Below are 21737 nucleotides of genomic sequence, written 5' to 3'. Positions count from 1 at the left end.
GAGGAGGTGTGATGGTGTGGGGCTGCTTTGCTGGTGAGTCTATCCGTGATTTATTTAGAATTCTAGGCACACTTAACCAGCATGGTTATCATAGCATTCTGCAGCGATACGCCATCCCATCTGGTTTGCAATTATTGGGAATATAATTTATTTTCAACAGGACAATGACCCAACACACCTCCAAGGTTGTGTAAGGGCTATTTGACCAAGAAGGAGAGTGATGGAGTGCTTTATCAGATTACCTGGCCTCCACAATCACCTGACCTCAACCCAATTGAGATGGTTTGAGATGAGTTGGACTGCAGAGTGAAGGAAAAGCAGTCAACAAGTGCTCAGCATATGTGGGAACTCCTTCAAGACTGTTGGAAATGCATTCCAGGTAAAGCTGGTTGAGAGAATGCCAAGAGTTTGCAAAGCTGTCATCAAGGCCAAGGGTGGCTACTTTGAAGAATCTAAAATCTAAAATATATTTTGATTTGTTTAACCCATTTTTGGTTACTACATGATTCCATATGTGTTATTTCAACGTTTTGATGTCTTCACTATTATTCTACAATGTAGAAAATAGTAAAATAAAGAAAAACCCTTGAATGATTAGGTGTGTCCAAACTTTTGACTGGTAATGTATGTGGAAAGACAGCAGGGGAAGACTTGGAGAAGGAACAATTGACTTTCCATTGAGGAATTGGGCATGTTGACTTTGGGGATGAGAATGCGAGCTCGGAGGAAAATATAGACAGAACAAAGCAACACGACTGGACAGGTGGTATAGTATAGTTGCAAGTGTCTTTTATTGTTTTTCAGACACCGTAGAGTACATAACCTAGAGAGAGAGAGCACAAAGGGAGTAGGGGTGTATGAGACGTGGAGTTCCCCTGGAGATCAAGGGAAGAGACACCAGATCCAATGCAAAGTTGGGCAGAATGCAACGTTATGACTTGGTCTGAGCAAAGAAATTCAGTGGATCTGAGACGGATAGTTTCATTAATTAGTAAATCATTCATGCACATCTTAAGTCGTTTGTAATATTAAAAACACTTTATACATTATTGTATTTTTTTTTGCCTGTGGCATCTCACAAGGCGGATGGCTCTGAGTTGAGCCAGCTTCAGTTAATGTTCAGTTCAGGAAGATTTGTCGTTTGTTTTAGAATTTCTCACTCCATCTCTCTAAGATGCATGAAAATGCTTAGATGTGTTTTTTTTTTATGTGTAAGCAGTAAATCCAAAATGTCTGAAGTCATCTAAAACAAATTAAAAAGGGAGGAGAAGGGTTGGTTTCAATTGGTTTAACAATTCCAGACATTGCTCATTTAAAAACAAACAGATCAGTTATTCATAAATTAGCACACAAAAATACCTGTTAACACATTTATCAAGGCTATTGATCAAACACGTTTTTGCTGTCGACAGACACTGACTGCACTGTACTGACAGGATAATAAATAACTCTTATGTCTGTATACAGATACATCTGCTTTCCCAATTACAAATAAACTGCTTAATTTACAACAGTAAGAACAAAAAAAAAATCAAACTAGAACACCTGCTTAGTAGTTCTGTTTTACCACCAAACTCTGGTTAAGTCAAATGTATGGCAACACCAGCCACTGTCATAACATAGCTTTACTGTTCTTATAACTATTAGAATGAAAGAGTTGCTACAGAAGGTTGAGATAAGGTTGTATATTAAAGTTGGATTGCTTTTTAAATACTCTCAATTTCTGAATAAGACATCATCATCATCATAACAGCAATGTTTTACACCATTACAGAATAACATGGTTTGATTCAAATCGACTGTAACTGGCTGTAATACTAACACATTCTAAAAGGCTCTATTGGAATGAATTCAGTGAACACATTTTTTGAACAGTTTTGTTGAATCATGAATCTGAATCATAAATCTGGACAATAGTAATCAATGGGACCTCCCTGAGACGAAGGCCACATTTGAACCTCAAACCACATGGAGGAACAGAGAACACATGTTTATACCTGGAACACTGACAACATACAGGTAACCGCCAAAATAAAGGAAACGCCAACATAGTGTTTTAATAGGGTGTTGGTCCACCACGAGCTGCCAGAACAGCTTTAATGTGCCTTGGCATAGATTCTACAAGTGTCTAGAACTCAATGAGGAATTCCCTCATGTCCCATACGTGTTCAATTGGGTTGAGATCTGGTGACTGACACACGCACACACACACCTTTAAACCCCCTATGCTCCTTTGAAACCCCTCTTTCAAAGTCACTGTGGTTCCTGGGTTAATTAGCCAAAAATAATGGGCAACTAGGCATTTTATATATGACCCTAAGCATGATGGGATTTTAATTGCTTAATTAACCAAGGAACCACAGGTGTTTGGAAGCACCTGCTTTCAATACACCTGCTTTCAATATACCTTATTGTGTTTCCTTTATTTTGACAGTTACCTGTAGATCCCCTATTTAGGGTCTCCTTCCAGGACTACTAGAGCTGCAGATAAATCAGCTCAGATTCAAATTGTAAACATTATGAAAATCTTTTACTGTATTATATATAAAGCAACTTGTGCACCATGCCATTATGTTCAATGACATTGTACAAACTGTCATTATTATTGCCAACTTGTCCACCAGGGATATTATGTTACTGTGAGATTAGATGGGAATATATAGCATAGACCCAAACATTACTATATTATTATACATTATTCTAAAGGAAAAAAACAGTCTGAGGGCAAAATACATTTTAAAAATAAAATGAATTACTCATAAATAAGATAAAAAACAATACATTACTTATATATCAGTTCTCTTATACATATTCTATTTCAGGTAAAATACAAAAAACACTTTATTACTCAAGCCAAAATGCCATTGAGAGTCTTCCTCTCTCTAACCACTTACAACTAAAGCAAAAGCATAGTTAGCATGAAGTTGCAGGTCGTTCATTTCATCATGCATTGAGGGGACTGTCCCTTTGCTGGATCCACTTTTATTCTCGTCGACCATTGTCTTTAAAAGTACTGAGAATATGTTGGTGTGAAATGCAGAATCTGTGGAATGTCGATTATCACATGGCCAAAATGACAAGAGTTCTGCAGAAGCCTTAAGTTGACAGGTGAGACAGATGCTGTGGAGCTGAAGCATTTAAAAACGAAAAATGTGCTCTCCTATTGTATGCTAGCAGGGCAACGGAGAGAGACAGAGATAGAGTGTGTGTGTGTGTTTGTGTGGTAGAGAGAGAAAGCAGGGCAGAGGCAGAAAAATTGGGGCAAGCTGAACACAGCTTGTCTGACATCAATCAAATGGTTTGTTTTGTTCTTCAAGATTCACTGGACACATATCTGATTCTTCAGGCTGCAAGAGAAAGAAGGAGAGAGAGAGAGAGAAGGAAAGAAAGAGTGGGGATAGAGAGAGGGGGAGAGAAAGAGACCGGGTGGGAGAGAGAGAGGGGGAGTGAGAGAGAGGAGGGAGAGAGATGTTATTGTTATGCAAAGGTAAAAAGTCAAACATATCTCAACCAATAAAATAAACCAGCGGTGAAGATGAAATGATCCTGATAAGATCAATAATATAACATCAACGATAAGGAGACCATCTACAGTACAACCAGGAGAAGAGGGCAGTTAAAGTATAAGGACGTCTAAACAGCCTTGGCTTCTCCGGACTGAATGTAAAACCTTCCTCGCTACGCTTTCTCATTTCTGTCTCCTATACTTCACGCACCGCATGACTTTATGCTCTCGTTTGTCATGTGCTCAACAAAGCACCCGGAGCTTGATTATGACACTTAGAGTGGCCAACATCTAATCCCCTTTCTGTTGTGATTGAAGAGGTGCGGAGCGCCAGGTTCTATAGCATGTCCAGGACATCGCCACGTCGACTGAAGGTCTTATCTAATGGTTTATCATCACACAATCACAGTCGGAGACGCCTCTCCCAGTTCTCTCCCGGTCTTGGATCAATTATACCTCACTTAATACAGGGATGACTGTTCTCAAAACATGACAACCAATTCACATCTAATAGTCAGACGTGCTGTAGATAGTCTTACAGCAGAATAATAATGAGGATTGTGTGTGTTGCTGCATGGCTGCGAGAGTGCCAAAACATGGCTATTTACTAACATAACGTAAGCACACCCGTTGTAACTGCCGTCGTTAATGCAGTAAAGGTCTGATGATGCTTTGGACACTTTTGGTGTGTGTGTGTGTAGATGTAGATTACATTCCACCAAGGTAATATACAGAGGACGATACACAGTTAGGTGTGTCATTTATGGGAACATACAGTAGTTCATGTGCAGGTGTAACCTATTGCTTATTTTGAGCCAATAGATTACCAAAACAGTTTCTAAAACAGTTGTCTTAACCCTCATTGGCTCTTGCACTGTAGGTTAGACAGTAGTTAATGTGCAAGAATTATTTGTTCAATTAATCGATTCCCTGACTTGCATTTAGGGGTTTCTATGTTGACTCCAGGTAAACCTAGCAGAGGGAGTAAACAGTGTGCAGTGTGAAATGAACATCCTGCTGAATGATTCTCTAGAGGACTAGAGCAGCAGCAGAAGAGCAGGCCCCATCCAGTCACATTAGTTCTGAATAATTCCACCATAAAAGGCTAATGTATCAGACCTGCATAGGCCTTAGTCCACACACACACACACTGAAGCACCCACACACATCAGCACCCTCGCACACACACAAGTGCATGAACACCGGCATGCAGAGCAGATGTAGACACAGGCACATGCAGACACAGGCGTGCGCGCGCACGCACGCACGCACGCACGCACGCACGCACGCACGCACGCACGCACGCACGCACGCACGCACGCACGCACGCACGCACGCACGCACGCACTTACACACACACACACACACACACACACACACACACACACACACACACACACACACACACACACACACACACACACACACACACACACACACACACACACACACACACACACACACACACAATAATATAAGCAAAGGGGAGGCGGGGGATTGAAACGGATGAGTGAGATTAATGCAACATTCACTGTGCTAAGGTGAGAAATAAAGCAACATTGGAAGGTCTCTCTTTGGAGACAGAAAGCAGTTCCATCAAACAGAGGAAAATGAACATATTCTCAGCACGCCAGCAGATCTGAATTTATTCCACTCAAAGGCCAGGCGTATTTATCATTTTGTTTTCATTAGAGGGGTTCTCTTGATCGACGGAGCCTTTCACTCGTATGAATGTGGCTCATCCGCCTATTTTACATCACGTTAAAACCTGACTAACTACAACATATTCCGGATCAGTTTTTCATAATTCCATAAGTGAAAACACGCAGCCGTGATTTTGTAGGCCAAATGATGTCACATGAGAAATTTGAATTTGCTGTTCAGTTCAAACACAGTGTATACACATCCAGAGAGTTAAATGTGTTCGTATTTGGTATAAAACCCAACGTTGCACTCAATAAACAATGTGTGCATCAAACACCGTGCAGGTACGTATTTATTTTTCAACCAATGTTCAGACATTACAGTTTCTCCTTGCTTTGGACTCAGTACTATTGGAGCATAGTTCAATTGGTCTAATTAACTACATAATTACAGAGTACAATAATGAGACAACTGATAGTGTACTGACAGCCTAAATTTAAAGCCAATGGGTCTCAGAGATAGACGTAAACAGTAACCAGCTGAGTAAATCAAGAGAACACAATACAACAAAGTCTCAATGTAAAACGATATAGTCCCCGCAGGAGAAAACCATATCCAAGAACCATTCTGACATTTTAGATGAAAACATATTTCAGCTGATTTGAGCATTTTCTCTCGAGCACAACAGTTCTGTAAGTCGTTGACAGAAGCCCAGCCAAGAAAGGCCACTCTGTGATGAGTCTGAAAAGGGTCCTGTGTTGTTAGTGGCAACACCTACTATGGAGTCACCTGCCGCTCTCCAAAAAAAACCACATAGTGTGTCTGAGCCTCCTGCTGATGGAGCTGCTGCTGTCTGCTGTCATCTCCATCAAAATGACAGCTTTTAAAGACGCATCCTCCCAAAAACTGACCGCAGGAAAAGCTTTTAGGACCGCAGTGAGACTATCTGCACAGCTTCCAGCCCTCCATTCGATCTTAACCCCCTCTCCACTACCACATCCTTCAAGTCAGTCAGAGACAGGAAAATGACATTTTCCAGGAGCAATATCAAGCCTCCCCTATTTTCCCTCTGAAGGCAAACGGCCTCATAATGAATTTACCGTGAAGCGAGTGCAAGTTACATAGTTTCGCTTGGTGCAATGGCAAACAGAAACCACACCATCTGAGTGCAGTGACCTTAACCACGTGGTGGCGAACACACAACTTATGTATTCATAAAGTGTGTGACAAATTCTGTCAGCACATTACTCTGGTGGAGGCATTAGCCATGCATTATTTATCTTCATGCCTATATTTCACATGGACATTCTCAGTCCCTTTGAAGTTAATTCCCCCCGTGATAAAATGCCTCCCTTCTTCTTACTATGTTGCAGCTTATGATACTCCTGGTTTTGTTGCTATAGAAGAACAATTTGCCCGTCCAAGACAATTTCAGTCTACAAAACTGCATCAGTCCTCCAGATTTGTAAAGTATACCGGCAAGTTACATCATACTAAATGCTGTAAAATAAATATTCCATATCTTCCCTTTTAGATGGTAGACCCATAAGATGTCTGCATTGGACATCACACACAAGTTCTTAATGTGTTTCCCCTCTGGTCTTTTTATGGTAAAGCGTGGAGAGAAAGAATGTCAGCTTGGATTAGCAGGTGAGCTGGTACAGACCGATCTCATTTGGGATAGACCATGTGTCTATTCTGCAGCAAATACTGGGCCCCTAGCTATCTCCTTCTCAGTGTGCATTGGGAATTAATTAGGAAGTCAATGAGGAAATGAGGCTGAATCATAAGAGTCGAGTGGCCGCCGTTTGGACTGTTGAATGTCTCTGTGGCTTTGCCTCTTTCATGCTTTGTACTTCAATCTCTCCTGTTTGATGGTATGCCCTCAAGCTGCCCCCGCCTGCTCGTTGATATCTAACTTTTACAGAGCTGTAAAGCGGTTTCAAAACCTCCCTCCACTGAGCTTCTAATCGGTGCATCTCACCAACACCGGGCGGTGCCAAACGAGAGGGCCTCGGCGGAGCCCCGACTGAGCATGATTATAAATCATGAAGCCATCACACAGGGGACGATCACTGGAGAAGGATGGCTTCGGAAATAACCCTCCCTTCCTCCTCCTCTTCCCGCTGGCGCTCAAGCTGTTTTCTGCTCCGGCACACAATGCATTGTAGTTGGTCAATATTTTAGCATTCCAGCACCTTCATAAAAAACAAACCCAAAGCCACTACTCTACTTCCCAGTGCTGGAAGCAGTCAGCAGCCTCATCCTCAGACGGCCATCAATTGCCTCTGCCACCCCTCCAGGCATTTCTGCAGCTGCTAAGCAGCAGCTCGATACGGTTGCCAGATTTATGTTGGTAAAGTGTTCTCTCCAGGACTGTCCATATGGTCGTTTATGCTGCCATTGAGACAGGGCCTGTTGTCTGCCCCGGTCCAAACAAATAGCCTACTGCTCACATTTTCTCCCACCCTATTTAATCAGTTCTGCAAATACTCTGCGGTTGCACTGTCAGTCTCAAAATATTGCAGCAATGATGCCTGATGCCTGCAACCAGCAGATTCACATTGCTAGCCTATAAACCTTTGAACAGACTGAAATGCTCTTGCATTTTAATGAGATGGCATGTCAATCCCGATTAAGGAGCGTTTCTGCGTTGAAGACACATGCAAGCTTACACAGTGCCTTCAGAAAGTATTCATACCCCCTTCACTTATTCCACATGTTACAGCCTGAATTTAAAATGGATGAAATTGTTGTGGTTCTTTTGCCATCAAAATACCTCGTAATGACGAAGCGAAAACTTGTTTTTAGAAATGTTAGCAAAGTTATTTAAAATGAAATATGGAAATATCTCATTTAGACAAGTATTCACACCCCTTTGCTATGACAGTCCAAATTGAGCTCAGGTACATCCAATTTCCATTGATCATCCTTGAGATGTCACTACAACTTGATATGGATCCACCTGTGCCCAATTCAATTGTTCGGACAGGATTTAGAAAGAAACACACCTGTCTATATTAGGTCCCACAGTTGACAGTGCATGTCAGAGCAGAAGCTATACCATGAAGTCCAAGGAACTGTCCGTAGGTCTCGAGATAGAATTGTGATGAACCATATACAGTGGGGAGAAGTATTTGATACACTGCCGATTTTGCAGGTTTTCCTACTTACAAAGCATGTAGAGGTCTGTAATTTTTTTAATCATAGGTACACTTCAACTGTGAGAGACGGAATCTAAAACAAAAATCCAGAAAATCACATTGTATGATTTTTAAGTAATTAATTTGCATTTTATTGCATGACATAAGTATTTGATTACCTACCAACCAGTAAGAATTCCGGCTCTCACAGACCTGTTAGTTTTTCTTTAAGAAGCCCTCCTGTTCTCCACTCATGACCTGTATTAACCTTTTCTCAATATAGGGGGTGCTGTTTCAACATTAGCATTTATCGTCTCCAAATTAAACTGCCTCATACTCAATTCTTGCTAGTACAATATGCATATTATAGTTATTATTGGATAGAAAACACTCTCTAGTTTCTATAGCCGTTTGAATTATGTCTCTGAGTGAAACAGAACTCATTCTACAGCACTTTTCCTGATATGGAGTGAGATTTCAGAAATTTTGGCCTCTGGTCCCAGGTCAGTTTTAAAGTCCCTGTAAATCCTATGAGGATACAAACACTGCCCATGCCTTCCTCTAGATGTCAGTAAGAGGTGACAATTTGAATGGAGTCGATTGCGCAATCAGGGCCAGTATAAAACGCGAAAGACCGGATGTACCGTTCTTTTCCTGCTGCGCCTCACGCAAGATGGACGTCGGACTCTCTCTCTTTCCAAGCGTTGGTTTAGCCACTTATATATCGCCGGTCATGTTTTTACTCGTTATAGGTGTTAAAAACATCATAAGGTAGTTAATTTAAACCGTTTTATAGCAATTTATATCCGTTTAGTGCGATTTTGAGGCATTGCTTTGTGATGCACATTGAAGCGCCGGGCACGTTTCGGGGTCCCGGTCGAACGTTAGTGGGCATTTCGACGGACAAGAGGACAGCTTTCGACCAAAAGAAGATTAGACCCAAGAAAGGATACATTGCCCAAGATACTGATGGAAGAACAGCTCACAGTAAGAACTATTTATGATGATAAATCGCTGTTCTGTTGAAAAATTTTAAACGCATATGTCGCCATTTTGTTATGTGTAGCTTCGCTTGGCGGACCCGGTATTGCACAATAAGGATAATTTTACAAATGTAAGTCAGCGATTGCATTAAGAACTAATTTGTCTTTCGATTCCTGTCAACCCTGTATTTTTTAGTCAAGTTTATGATTAGCTATCGATTAGACTAGATCACTCTCAAATATAGCGCCCGACATTTTCAGGGCAGTTTTGCTAGTATTCTCATTGTATAACCACGTTTTTTTGTGGCTAAATATGCACATTTTCGAACAAACTCTATATGTATTTTGTAATATGATGTTACAGGAGTGTCATCGGAAGAATTCTGAGAAGGTTAGTGAAAAAATTCATATATTTTGGTGATCATAACGTTATCGCTCCCCTTGCCTTTGATTCATGCTGGGGTAACGTTTGCACATGTGGTATGCTAATATAACGATTTATTGTGTTTTCGCTGTAAAACGCTTAGAAAATCTGAAATATTGTCTGAATTCACAAGATCTGTGTCTTTCCATTGCTATGCTTTGTCTATTTTTATGAAATGTTTTATGATGAGTAAATTGGTAATACACGTTGCTCTCTGTATTTATTCTAGTCGAGTTGTGATGGTGGGTGCAATTGTAAACTATGATTTCTACCTGAAATATGCACATTTTTCTAACAAAAACTATCCTATACAATAAATATGTTATCAGACTGTCATCTGATGAGGTTTTTTCTTGGTTAGTGGCTATCAATATCTTTATTTGGCCGAATTGGTGATAGCTACTGGTGGAGAGAAAAAATGGTGGACAAAGAAAAATGGTGTCTTTTGCTAACGTGGTTAGCTAATAGATTTACATATTGTGTCTTCCCTGTACAACATTTTAAAAATCAGAAATGATTGCTGGATTCACAAGAAGTGGATCTTTCATCTGGTATCTTGGACTTGTGATTGAATGATATTTAGATGCTACTATTTACTTGTGACGCTATGCTAGCTATGCTATTCAGCTTTTTTACTGGTGGGGGGTGGGGGGTGCTCCCGGATCCGGGTTTCTGACTCGGTAGAAGTTAACTGCACCTGTTTGAACTCGTTACTTGTATAAAAGACACCTGTCCACACACTCAATCAAACAGACTCCAACCTCTCCACAATGGACAAGACCAGAGAGCTGTGGACATCAGGGATAAAAGTGTAGACCTGCACAAGGCTGGGATGGGCTACAGGACAATAGGCAAGCAGCTTGGTGAGAAGGCAACAACTGTTGGCGCAATTATTAGAAATGGAAGAAGTTCAAGATGACGGTCAATCACCCTCGATCTGGGGCTCCATGCAAGATCTCATCTCGTGGGGCATCAATGATCATGAGGAAGGTGAGGGATCAGCCCAGAACTACACGGCAGGACCTGGACAATGACCTGAAGAGAGCTGGGACCACAGTCTCAAAGGAAACCATTAGTAACACACTACGCCGTCATGGATTAAAATTCTGCAGGGCACGCAAGGTCCCCCTCATCAAGCCAGCGCATGTCCAGGCCCGTCTGAAGTTTGCCAATGACCATCTGGATGATCCAGAGGAGGAATGGGAGAAGCTCATGTGGTCTGATGAGACAAAAATATAGTTTTTGGTCTAAACTCCACTCGCCGTGTTTGGAGGAAGAAGAAGGATGAGTACAACCCCAAGAACACCATCCCAACCATGAAGCATGGAGGTGGAAACATCATTCTTTGGGGATGCTTTTCTGCAAAGGGGACAGGACGACTGCACCGTATTGAGGGGAGGATGGATGGGGCCATGTATCGCGAGATCTTGGCCAACAACCTTCTTCCCTCAGTAAGAGCATTGAAGATGGGTCGTGGCTGGGTCTTCCAGCATGACAACGACCTGAAACACACAGCCAGAAGCATCTCAAGGTCCTGGAGTGGCCTAGCCAGTCTCCAGACCTGAACCCTATAGAAAATCTTTGGAGGGAGCTGAAAGTCTGTATTGCCCAGCGACAGCCCCGAAACCTGAAGGATCTGGAGAAGGTCTGTATGGAGGAGTGGGCCAAAATCCCTGCTGCAGTGTGTGCAAACCTGGTCAAGAACTACAGGAAACGTATGATCTCTGTAATTGCAAACAAAGGTTTCTGTACCAAATATTAAGTTCTGCTTTTCTGATGTATCAAATACTTATGTCATGCAAAAAAATGCTAATTAATTACTTAAGAATCATACAATGTGATTTTCTGGATTTTTGTAGATTCCGTCTTTCACAGTTGAAGTGTACCTATGATAAAAATTACAGACCTCTACATGCTTTATAAGTAGGAAAACCTGCAAAATCGGCAGTGTATCAAATACTTGTTCTCCCCACTGTATCTGGGGGAGGGTATGAACCAATTTCTAGAGTGTTTAAACTTTCCAAGAGCACAGTGGTCTCCATCATTGGGAAATTGAAAAAATATGTTACTACCGAGACTCTGCCTAGAGCTGGCCGACCAAACTGAGCAACCGGTCAAGAAAGACCTTGGTCAGGGAGGTAACCAAGAACCCAATGACCACTCTGACAGAACTACAGAGTTCCTTGGCTGAGATGGAAGAACCTGCCAGAAGGACAACAGTCTCTACAGCACTTCACCAATCTGGGCCTTGAGTTTTCAAAAAGGCACCTGAAAGACTCTGAGAGCATAAGGCAAAAATATTCTGTGGTCTGATGAGACTAAAATTGAAACATTTGGCCAAAATGCAAAGCACTAGGTCTGGAGAAAAGAACAGGCACAGCTCATTACCCATCTAACACCTTCCCTACCGTGAAGCATGGTGGTGATAGCAACATGCTATATGGGTTGCTTTTCAGCGGCAAGGACTGGGAGACTGGTAAGCATACAGGGAACAATGAACGGAGCCATATACAGGCAAATCATTGATGAATTAACCTGCTTCAGAGTGCAAATGACCTTAGACTGGGGCAAATACTTACGTTCCAACAGGACAATGACCCCAAGCATACAGCCAAAGCAACTGGAATGGATTCAGAACAATAATATGAAAGTCCTTGAGTGGCCCGGCCAAAGCCCAGACTTGAATCCCATTGAAAATCTGTGGAAAGACTTGAAGATTGCTGTACTATTTCTGTACTTCATTTTCAATAAATGTGCAAACATTTCTAAAAACAATTTGTCATTATGGGGTATTGTGTGTAGATGGGTGAGATTTTTTTTAAAATTCAGGCTGTAACACAACAAAATGTGGAATAAGTCAAGGGGTATGAATACTTTCTGAAGTCACTGTATATATGCATGTGCTGCTGCTATAGCTCTTTTGAATGTGTGCGTGAAGGATTTGAGGAGCAGGTCTTTCAGTCTGACTCTAAGTGTTTGGGGATTTGTGGCACGCATCATTGTGTCTCATGAGGATGTGTTCCTCTCTGGGAAATCCTCTACTGACTGACTGATATATATATATGAGAGAGAGAGAGCGAGAGAGAGAGCGAGAGCGAGAGAGCGAGAGAGCGAGAGAGCGAGAGAGAGAGAGAGAGAGAGAGAGAGAGAGAGAGAGAGAGAGAGACTGAGTTGGGGCAGCAGTAAGAGGGGGAGAGAGAGAGAGAGAGAGAGAGACTGAGTTGGGGGCAGCAGTAAGAGGGGGAGAGAGAGAGAGAGAGAGAGAGACTGAGTTGGGGGCAGCAGTAAGAGGGGGAGAGAGAGAGAGAGAGAGAGAGACTGAGTTGGGGGCAGCAGTAAGAGGGGGAGAGAGAGAGAGAGAGAGACTGAGTTGGGGGCAGCAGTAAGAGGGGGAGAGCGAGAGAGAGAGACTGAGTTGGGGGCAGCAGTAAGAGGGGGAGAGAGAGAGAGAGAGAGAGAGAGACTGAGTTGGGGGCAGCAGTAAGAGGGGGAGAGAGAGAGAGAGAGAGAGAGAGAGAGAGAGAGAGAGAGACTGAGTTGGGGGCAGCAGTAAGAGGGGGAGAGAGAGAGAGAGAGAGAGAGAGAGAGAGAGAGAGAGAGAGAGAGACTGAGTTGGGGGCAGCAGTAAGAGGGGGAGAGAGAGAGAGAGAGAGAGAGAGAGAGAGAGAGAGAGAGAGAGAGAGAGAGAGACTGAGTTGGGGGCAGCAGTAAGAGGGGGAGAGAGAGAGAGAGAGAGAGAGAGAGAGACTGGGTTGGGGGCAGCAGTAAGAGGGAGAGAGAGAGAGAGAGAGAGAGAGAGAGAGAGAGAGAGAGAGAGAGAGAGAGAGAGAGAGAGAGAGAGAGAGAGAGAGAGAGACTGAGTTGGGGGCAGCAGTAAGAGGGGGAGAGAGAGAGAGAGAGAGAGAGAGAATGAGTTGGGGGCAGCAGTAAGAGGGGGAGAGAGAGAGAAAGAAAGAGAGAGGGAGGAGAGTGAGTTGGGGGCAGCAGTAAGAGGGGGAGAGAGAGAGAAAGAGAGAGGGGGGACAGAATAAGGGTGCATCTCAATTAATCCATCAGTCTATGATACTGTATTTTCATGTCGCCCCATAAATAGAAGGCTGAAATTGAAGTTTCCTAGAGAAATCATTTGACCTTTCATGTACAAACACACACAACTGCCTTTCACATCCTACAGTTCTATGTCTGTGTGGCATTACCTTTATATTGGGAATGATGGCCTTGACTGATGTTAATGCCAAGCTGAGACTATAAAGAAGACAAATATTAGTCTGTTATAACTTGGGGTTGTTTGTTCTCTGCGAAAGCAACTTTTCCCACCATAGATCGGATATAGGAAAAAAGCTAATATTCTGCCAAAAAGAATGTAAGGCCTCTATTGTTATATACAGTAATCCCTCGTTTATCGCGGGGGTTACGTTCCGAAAATGACCCGCGATAAGTGAAATCCGCGAAATAGATTTTTTTTTTTTTTTTACAATTAGCAACTATTACATGTATACAAATACAGTGACTCACGTGTAGGCCGTTTCGTCGACATTATGGGTTTAGGAGATGTTCGAAATTACAAGATAATTTGGCCAACTTAATGTAAATTTGCCAAGCTGTTTTATGTACGTACACATAACTGCACGAGACGACAAAATGATAGCACAATTCGTAGCATGTTTTGATACAAGAAGCGGGAGTGAGTTTTTAGCGAATCAGAATGCAGAGCACAATGCACCAAAAAAAAAAAAAAATGCATTATGAAAATCCGCGAAATAGCGAATCCGCGATAAGTGAACCGCGAAGTGGCGAGGGATCACTGTATATAATAAAGTCCCCCCCTACCCTTTTCTTTTTGGACTGTTCTTGAGTGTGAATGAATCATTTTTATTTTCTAAGACAAGGGAATAAAGGTTTCCTTTGTGAACAGAGGATCAGAAATGACAAAACAGTGATGATTGTGTTTGTGTGGAAAGTGGGACATGATATTGGTGGTAAATTGGTCGTCACAGTGCAAAGAAAGAGGAGGAATGGAGGAGAGGTAGAATTCAAAGAGATGTCAGACAGGGGGGTCTGTCTCCAGGGGAGTGTGGGGTGTGTGAGTACACTGAGTAGCAAGTGTGCTGGGGGGGGTCTGGATAAAAGCATACCTACCTACCCACCACCTCTATCTTTGTGACCGCGGGGGACAGCGGAAATGGGGAAAGAGAGAGAGAGACGGCAGCAGTATCAGTATGTGTGACTAGGGAGAAGCAGGTGGGAGAGGATACCCAAACACTGCCACTCTCATACTGTTCCATTCTGTTTCATGTCCCAGGCTCAGTACAGCACAAGGCACCAGGATAAACAGAATAAATCAAGCTGCCTTTGTTTGACAGTTTTAACGGCTGGATTTCAGCTGTTGAATGCATTAGGTTTTATGGCCACGGTGCATAGCAGAGGACACACAGACTACACACAGTAAAGCCCTTTCCCCCTGTCACAAAAACATACAGTCACTTCAGTGGAATACCAACCCAAGCATAAAATCTACACCAAGTCAGTCTGCTATACTGTGTCAGTAATCAACTCAAAGACATCTACATGGATAAGATGAAACTACGCCGCAGAAGTCTAATCTTGTCTGTTTTATACATGACATTAGAGAGGAATCCCCAATGGAAACAAAAAAAGAGGTTAATAATACTTCAACCTCAATCTAAAAGGAGGTATATCTCATGAATTATTGAAACGTTATTATTTCCACAATCTGAATTCCCATTGTGAAAACACCATGCAGGGAGCATGGCTGCCACAGCTACAGTAGCAGGCCAACCAATTGTCTTGAATGTCAGAGATATACACTACAGTGAGTCCCAAAGGGCACCCTATTCCCTATATAGTGCACTACTTTTGACAGGAGACGGGCCCTGCTCAACGGTAGTGCACTGCATAGGCAGTCAGGTCCCATTTGGGAAACACCCTATACAGTTAGATGTATGGATTATTGTTAGGCTGAATAATTCATGTATTTCACATAATTGTCTGACCGGTGCCACATGTTGGAATGGCTGGTGTGTCAAACCTGAGAGGTGAACCATCCATCACATCATATATTAATCAGCTTTCTTTCTGTGGACGGTCGGTTGAGTCCACGCGGGAAACGAGAGCAGCGATAACAAATCACTGCACCAACGTTCAAACTGCCAGACTCATCCTCCCACCCACCGCAGACTCATTCGTGAGTACTGGGATGGTGGAGAGAGATGGGGGGGGGGTGAACAGGGAAGAGTGCAAGCGAGCAGCATGGAATGGGGATGGTTGGGCGTTGATGGTTGGGCGTTGATGGATGACGTGCCAAGGGATCGGTGATGGCATGGTAACGAGGCCGTCTGCTTGACTTGACCTAGTGATAGTGGAGCAGCGAAGGAGCACAGGGCTGAGGGATGGGTCTCGCTCCCACAACGCCCCCCCCCCCCCCCCCCCGCCTCGTCTCGTAACGCTATTACAGCCACGTTGTGTTCGGGACTCGTGTTTCCCAGACTGGTCGCTCTGCGTCTCTATCTCTGGCGGTGGAGGATAACATTACACAGCAGAGACCATTTCACGCTCTGTTAACGCACAACTACAGGCTCTGACTGTGACCCTAAGAAACAGCTACACAGCCCCCACAATCACAGGCGGCCGGTGGCACCTTAATTGGGAAGGATGGGTTCATGGTAATGGTTAGATGGTTTCCATATGGTTTCCATGTGTGTGATACCATTCCACTCACTCCATTCCAGCAATTATTATGAGCCATCCTCCACTAAGCAGCCTCCTGTGCCCACAATCTATCATGACATTCATATGTTGATATTGTTGTGAAGGTGAACACATCAACACATAAAAGCCTGTTTACAGCTTGTCTGCCCATGATCTAGGTTGGAACAATGTTAGTGGTGGGTCACCGCCAAAGAAGCTTGTAATCTTACTTAGCAGGAAATGTAACAATAAGTAATGTGTAAGTATGAGAGTGGTTACTCTACTGTCCCATTGAACTTGGGCTCCAGTGACAGAAAAGAGAAAGAGAAAGAGCCTCCTCCTCCTCTTCTTCTGTCCTGAACTAGAGGTCCAATTGGTTCCCTCACAGTTTCTCCTTAGTTCACACTGACCAGCCAGCCAACAGCCACATGTCCAGGATCCCCTCCTGTGCCCTTAGTCAGTCTACTGTAGTCAGCATAATCCCCTGGCTGGTCTGGGGAGGAGAGGGGACCTCAGTCAGCTCATACAACCAGGCTGTCAGCAGGTTATTTCTGTCTCAGCAGACAGGACCAGACTAAAATACTACTTCTTATGCCATCACAAGGAAGGACAGATTATGTGAAGAAGCTAGTTCTTAAACACAGGACGTCTGCTTCCCAAATGACAACCAAATCTTTATTTAGTGCAATACTTTTGAATAGGGCCCATAGGGATCTGGTAACAAGTAGTGCACTAGGGAATAGGGTGCCATTTGGGACAACCAGGGAGTGCTGCTGCTTTGCTCAAATGAAGCGCAGGACAACTGGGGAAATACTTGGACAGAGAAAAGAGAAACATGTCAGACAGCCAAATTGAGTTAGTGAATCAAAGGAAGACCTCAATTTGTGGCATACTTTCCGCTTTGGATGCCAGCAGGGGCTGTTGTACTGTTGTAGCAGGCTTGTTAGTCTAGTATCGATCACACATCTCATTAGTAAGCACACCGTGAATGGGTCATGGCTTCAGTCAAAATTGAATATCCTCACTGAAGTTCTTGGACTTGGTTCAAGTTAGCTACGCAGAGTTCAGTCATCAGCTTGCTGGTATCAATTTGTGATGAGAGTGGGGAGGTCAATATGACCCCTACGTAACCTAACCTTACCCAATCTGACCTGACCCGACTTCGTGCAATTCACAAGGAATTGCCGGGAACCTCACGATACAATATCATCACGACACTACCAGTAGGTGCCAATAGGATATCTATCGTGAGTCTCACGATTCTATATGTATTGCGATTCAATGTTCCAAACATATTGCTCACCACATGTCTGCTACAGAGGGACAAGAGAGAGACAAAACAGAGCAGGTTATTGACCAGTCATGGAAATAAAAGTGCTGAGAACAAATGTAAAAAGATGACGGAGAACAAGCTATAAAGGACAAATCCTGGCGATTTGGTGCAGATACAGTATATGTACACAATATATGTACACAATATATTGTCACAAATAATATCCCAATATGTAACTGTATTGATTTTTTTCCGGCCTCACTACAATTCACAGCGCATCACTTTTTCTAGTGACAACCTAGCTAAATGGAAAAGGTATTTAGATAAATGACTGAAAAACGGCTGATGAGTAATTTCACTGTACTCCCTTCTCTGTGAAGTCGTACCGTCAAAGCACAATAAAGTAACTATACCATCAAAATCATAAAATGCACCACTGCTTTCATATTAACTAGCGTCTTATTTTTGGCCGAGCTATGATGTAGGACACAAGAGACACACAACAATAACATCTCTGCCCTCTGCGCAGAGGGAGAGAGGGAGAGAGAGAGAGAGAGAATTCCTAAGGAGATATGTCTTTATTCTGGATAAACTGGCATAAAGCAATGACCTAAATACACCCATCACACTGTAGGCAGTGTGAAGCCACCCGGGCTGACTGGAGGGTGTTGAGGTCTGGAGAAAGAGAGATAGAGCGAGAGAGAGAGAGAGGGGGGCGTGAGAGAAATGGAAAGAGAGAGAAAGAGAGGAAGTGAGAAAGAGGGAGAGTGACAGAGAGTGTGTCGAGAGAGAGAAAGAGAGGAAAGAGGTTGCTCTGGGCTGCTGGGGGTGGGTGGTTAGATCTGCCTGTGTGGAAAGCCACTAGCTCCAATGAGGCAGTGTGGTGAAGCATGACTAAAGTGCAGGGCTGTTAAACGGTATGTCACGTCTCCTGATGTCTGCATCCCTGTGGAGTGTGGACACGTGCGGGCAGATGGGCCAACAGGGGGAATTAATTCCAGGACATGCACCACAGAAAGCTCATCAATTCACACCTACGGGCCAGGCTGCGCTGTGCTGGGCCCACAACCAGCCCATCCTCTGACCTACCTAACTACCTATCTACTACTGTTTCAGGACAAAAACGCTCTGTTTAACTCTGAACACTGGATGTTGGTGGTGTTTTAGCATGACCTGCTTGAGTTGGGGTGTTTCTCAATATGCATACTACCGTGCTCCACACTCTAATGCTCCAAGTGCATTCTCAGAGGACGTTCTCTTCAGTATGTTCTTGTGAGGACGAGAAGGTGGAGAACGCATTAAACAGTACATTTGAGAAGCACTCGCGCTCCCCGACTGTATGACCTCACGCAGCATCTCCCCATTCACTGACCTTTCATCCAGCCTGGACAATGGCAACAATAGAGACAAAACAAGATATACACAAAGCAAACGTTTTACTTCTAGCTATATGTGCATCATAATAATGTAGCTAACAGGCAGAAAATGACCTAAAACCAATGTTATCCAAGGTAGTTGTCAATTATTCGTGGGTAGCTAGCTAACAATTCGTTGTGGCTATCTGGCTAGCTAACAGTAGTAAAAAAAATAAGAAAAGAAGGGGGATACCTAGTCAGTTGTACAACTGAATGCATCTTCAGCATTTAACCCTCTGAATCAGAGAGGCGTGGGGGGGCTGCCATAATCACAATCCACATTTCAGGCACACAGGGAACAGATGTTGTTTACCTTGTCAGCTCGGGAATTCGATCCAGCATCCTTTTGGTTACTGGCCCAACGCTCTAACCACTAGGCTACCTGCTGCCCTAGCTAGCCAGTTAGTTCTATTGACTTACTATGGGCTTGCGACCTACGAACACTACAGTGGGTATTGTAGGCAGGTAACATGTCAAAATGTACGTATCAAGATAAAATATTGTCGGGCAACATATGAGATGTGAATAGGCAACATTTCATTTTGAAGTCGGAGTGTATTTTCTCTCGCTTCAGGACAAATAATGGCAACCATTGATTTCAAGAAAATGTGCGTAATTTCTTACGTGGTTGCATTATGTTTCTTTGCATACTTTTCATTGAAGCGTGTATCGATGCATGCTTCAAAATATGTACAAACGGAGTACACATTTGAGAAGTACCCTCCGTGCTCCATTTTGCATACTTTGATTTGGACAAATACTCTGACCCTCCATTGCTCCAATTTGCGTGCTCGGAGCACGTAGTATGCATTTTGAGAAACACCCTTGGTGTTAGTTGTGTGTGTTGGTTGTGTATAACTGCCAATTGTTTGAGTTAGATAGTTGTGTACGTGTGTGTGCATTTTAGTTGTGTATTAGCGGTAGATGTTTGACTTAGATGGTTGTTTGTTTGTTTGTTTGTGTGTGTGTGTGCGTGTGCGTGTGTGTGTGTGTGCATTTTAGTTGTGCAATAGCGCTACTTGTTTGTTCTCTCTGATGATCACAGCCTGATGGAGCTAGCCCGGGCTCTGGGTGTTTGTTTGTGTCTACAGTACAGCAAGAGCTTGTTGAATCTGGGTGCCACTCCTGCAGGCACCGCGGCATTGGCCACCAATTAGCAGCAGCAATGTGAAAGAAGTGAAAAAATGGCTCAATTAGAATCGTTTTTCCTACTCAAAAACTAATTGCTTTCAATAAGTCTGAACTTAAGTGGAAAAAGATACAAAGATGCCCGAAGCCAGAAGAGGGACTCCCCCTCTATCTAATATTTTGCTTACTCTGTCTTCAAAATCTCTCACATCATCTATAGCTGCATACATTCTATCTATTCTAGCTATGACTGATGCAGAATGTAAAAAGCCTCCTTGAAAGTGCCAATTGATTTTCAGTGGCATAGCACGTATTTCTAAACCAAACGCGGTACCATTTGCAGTAACAGTCAAAAGTTTGGACACACCTAATCATTCAAGGGTTTTTACTTAGTTTGACTATTTTCTACATTGTAGAATAATAGTGAAGACATCAAAACTATGAAATAACACCATATGGAATCATGTAGTTACCAAAAAAGTGTTAAACAAATCAAACCACCCTTTGCCTTGATGACAGCTTTGCACACTCTTGGCATTCTCCCAACCAGCTTCACCTGGAATGCATTTCCAACAGTCTTGAAGGAGTTCCCACATATGCTGAGCATTTGTTGGATGCTTTTCCTTCACTTTGCAGTCTAACTCATCCCAAACCATCTCAATTGGGTTGAGGTTGGGTGATTGTGGAGGCCAGGTCATCTGATGCAGCACTCCATCACTCTCCTTCTTGGTCAAATAACCTTACACAGCCTGGAGGTGTGTTGGGTCATTGTCCTGTTGAAAAACAAATGATAGTCCCACTAAGTGCAAACCAGATGGGATGGCGTATCGCTGCAGAATGCTGTGGTAGCCATGCTGGTTGAGTGTGCCTTGAATTATAAATAAATCACTGACAGTGTCACCAGCAAAGCACCCCCACATCATCACACCTCCTCCTCCATGCTTCACGGTGGGAACCACACATGCAGAGATCATACATTCACCTACATCTCACAAAGACACGGCGATAGGAACCAAAAGTCTCTCATTCGGACTCATCAGACCAAAGGAACAATGAAGCCGGAAGAGATGGCTGCCGTTTTACGGGCTCCTAACCAACTGTGCTATTTTGTTCATTTTTTTAGCGATATTTATTTTGTACATGATGTTGCTGCTACCGTCTCTTATGACCGGAAATAACTTCTGGACATCAGAACAGCGATTACTCCCCTCGAACTGGACAAAGATTTTTTTCTGTAACGAGTCCAATGCAAAGGATATACTGCTTTCTCGGGAACGGGCCCAAATCCCTGTCATTTCCTTGTAGAAAAGATAGAGAAAAAGGGAGCGGAGGTCAGGCTGCCTTCTGAGAATTCGTAGCCGAGTGAGTAAACCTCCACTACCATACGTTCCATTGGCCAACGTGCAATCATTGGAAAACAAAATGGATGACATACAATCAAGACTATCTGATCAACGGGACAATAAAAACTGAAATAGCTTATGTTTCACCGAGTTGTGGCTGAATGACGACAT

At 43.2% G+C, this 21737-nt stretch overlaps 1 protein-coding gene across 1 annotated transcript in view; it reads right to left on the bottom strand.

Annotated features, from left to right (window-relative positions):
- Nucleotides 1-767: 767 nt before the first annotated feature.
- The window catches only part of LOC139576550 (zinc finger matrin-type protein 4-like), a 151134-nt gene continuing 130164 nt past the window's right edge, over nt 768-21737 (bottom strand). Inside the window, exon 7 of the mRNA XM_071402764.1 lies at nt 768-3347. Coding sequence (XP_071258865.1) covers nt 3320-3347 — 28 coding nt within the window. The 3' untranslated portion in view covers nt 768-3319. The remainder of the gene's footprint in view (nt 3348-21737) is intronic.

This window comes from Salvelinus alpinus, chromosome 5 (genome assembly GCF_045679555.1).
Source record: "Salvelinus alpinus chromosome 5, SLU_Salpinus.1, whole genome shotgun sequence".
Lineage (NCBI taxonomy): Eukaryota > Metazoa > Chordata > Actinopteri > Salmoniformes > Salmonidae > Salvelinus > Salvelinus alpinus.
Note: the sequence above shows the minus strand (reverse complement) of the source record. Positions and strands in the feature narration are given on the sequence as shown.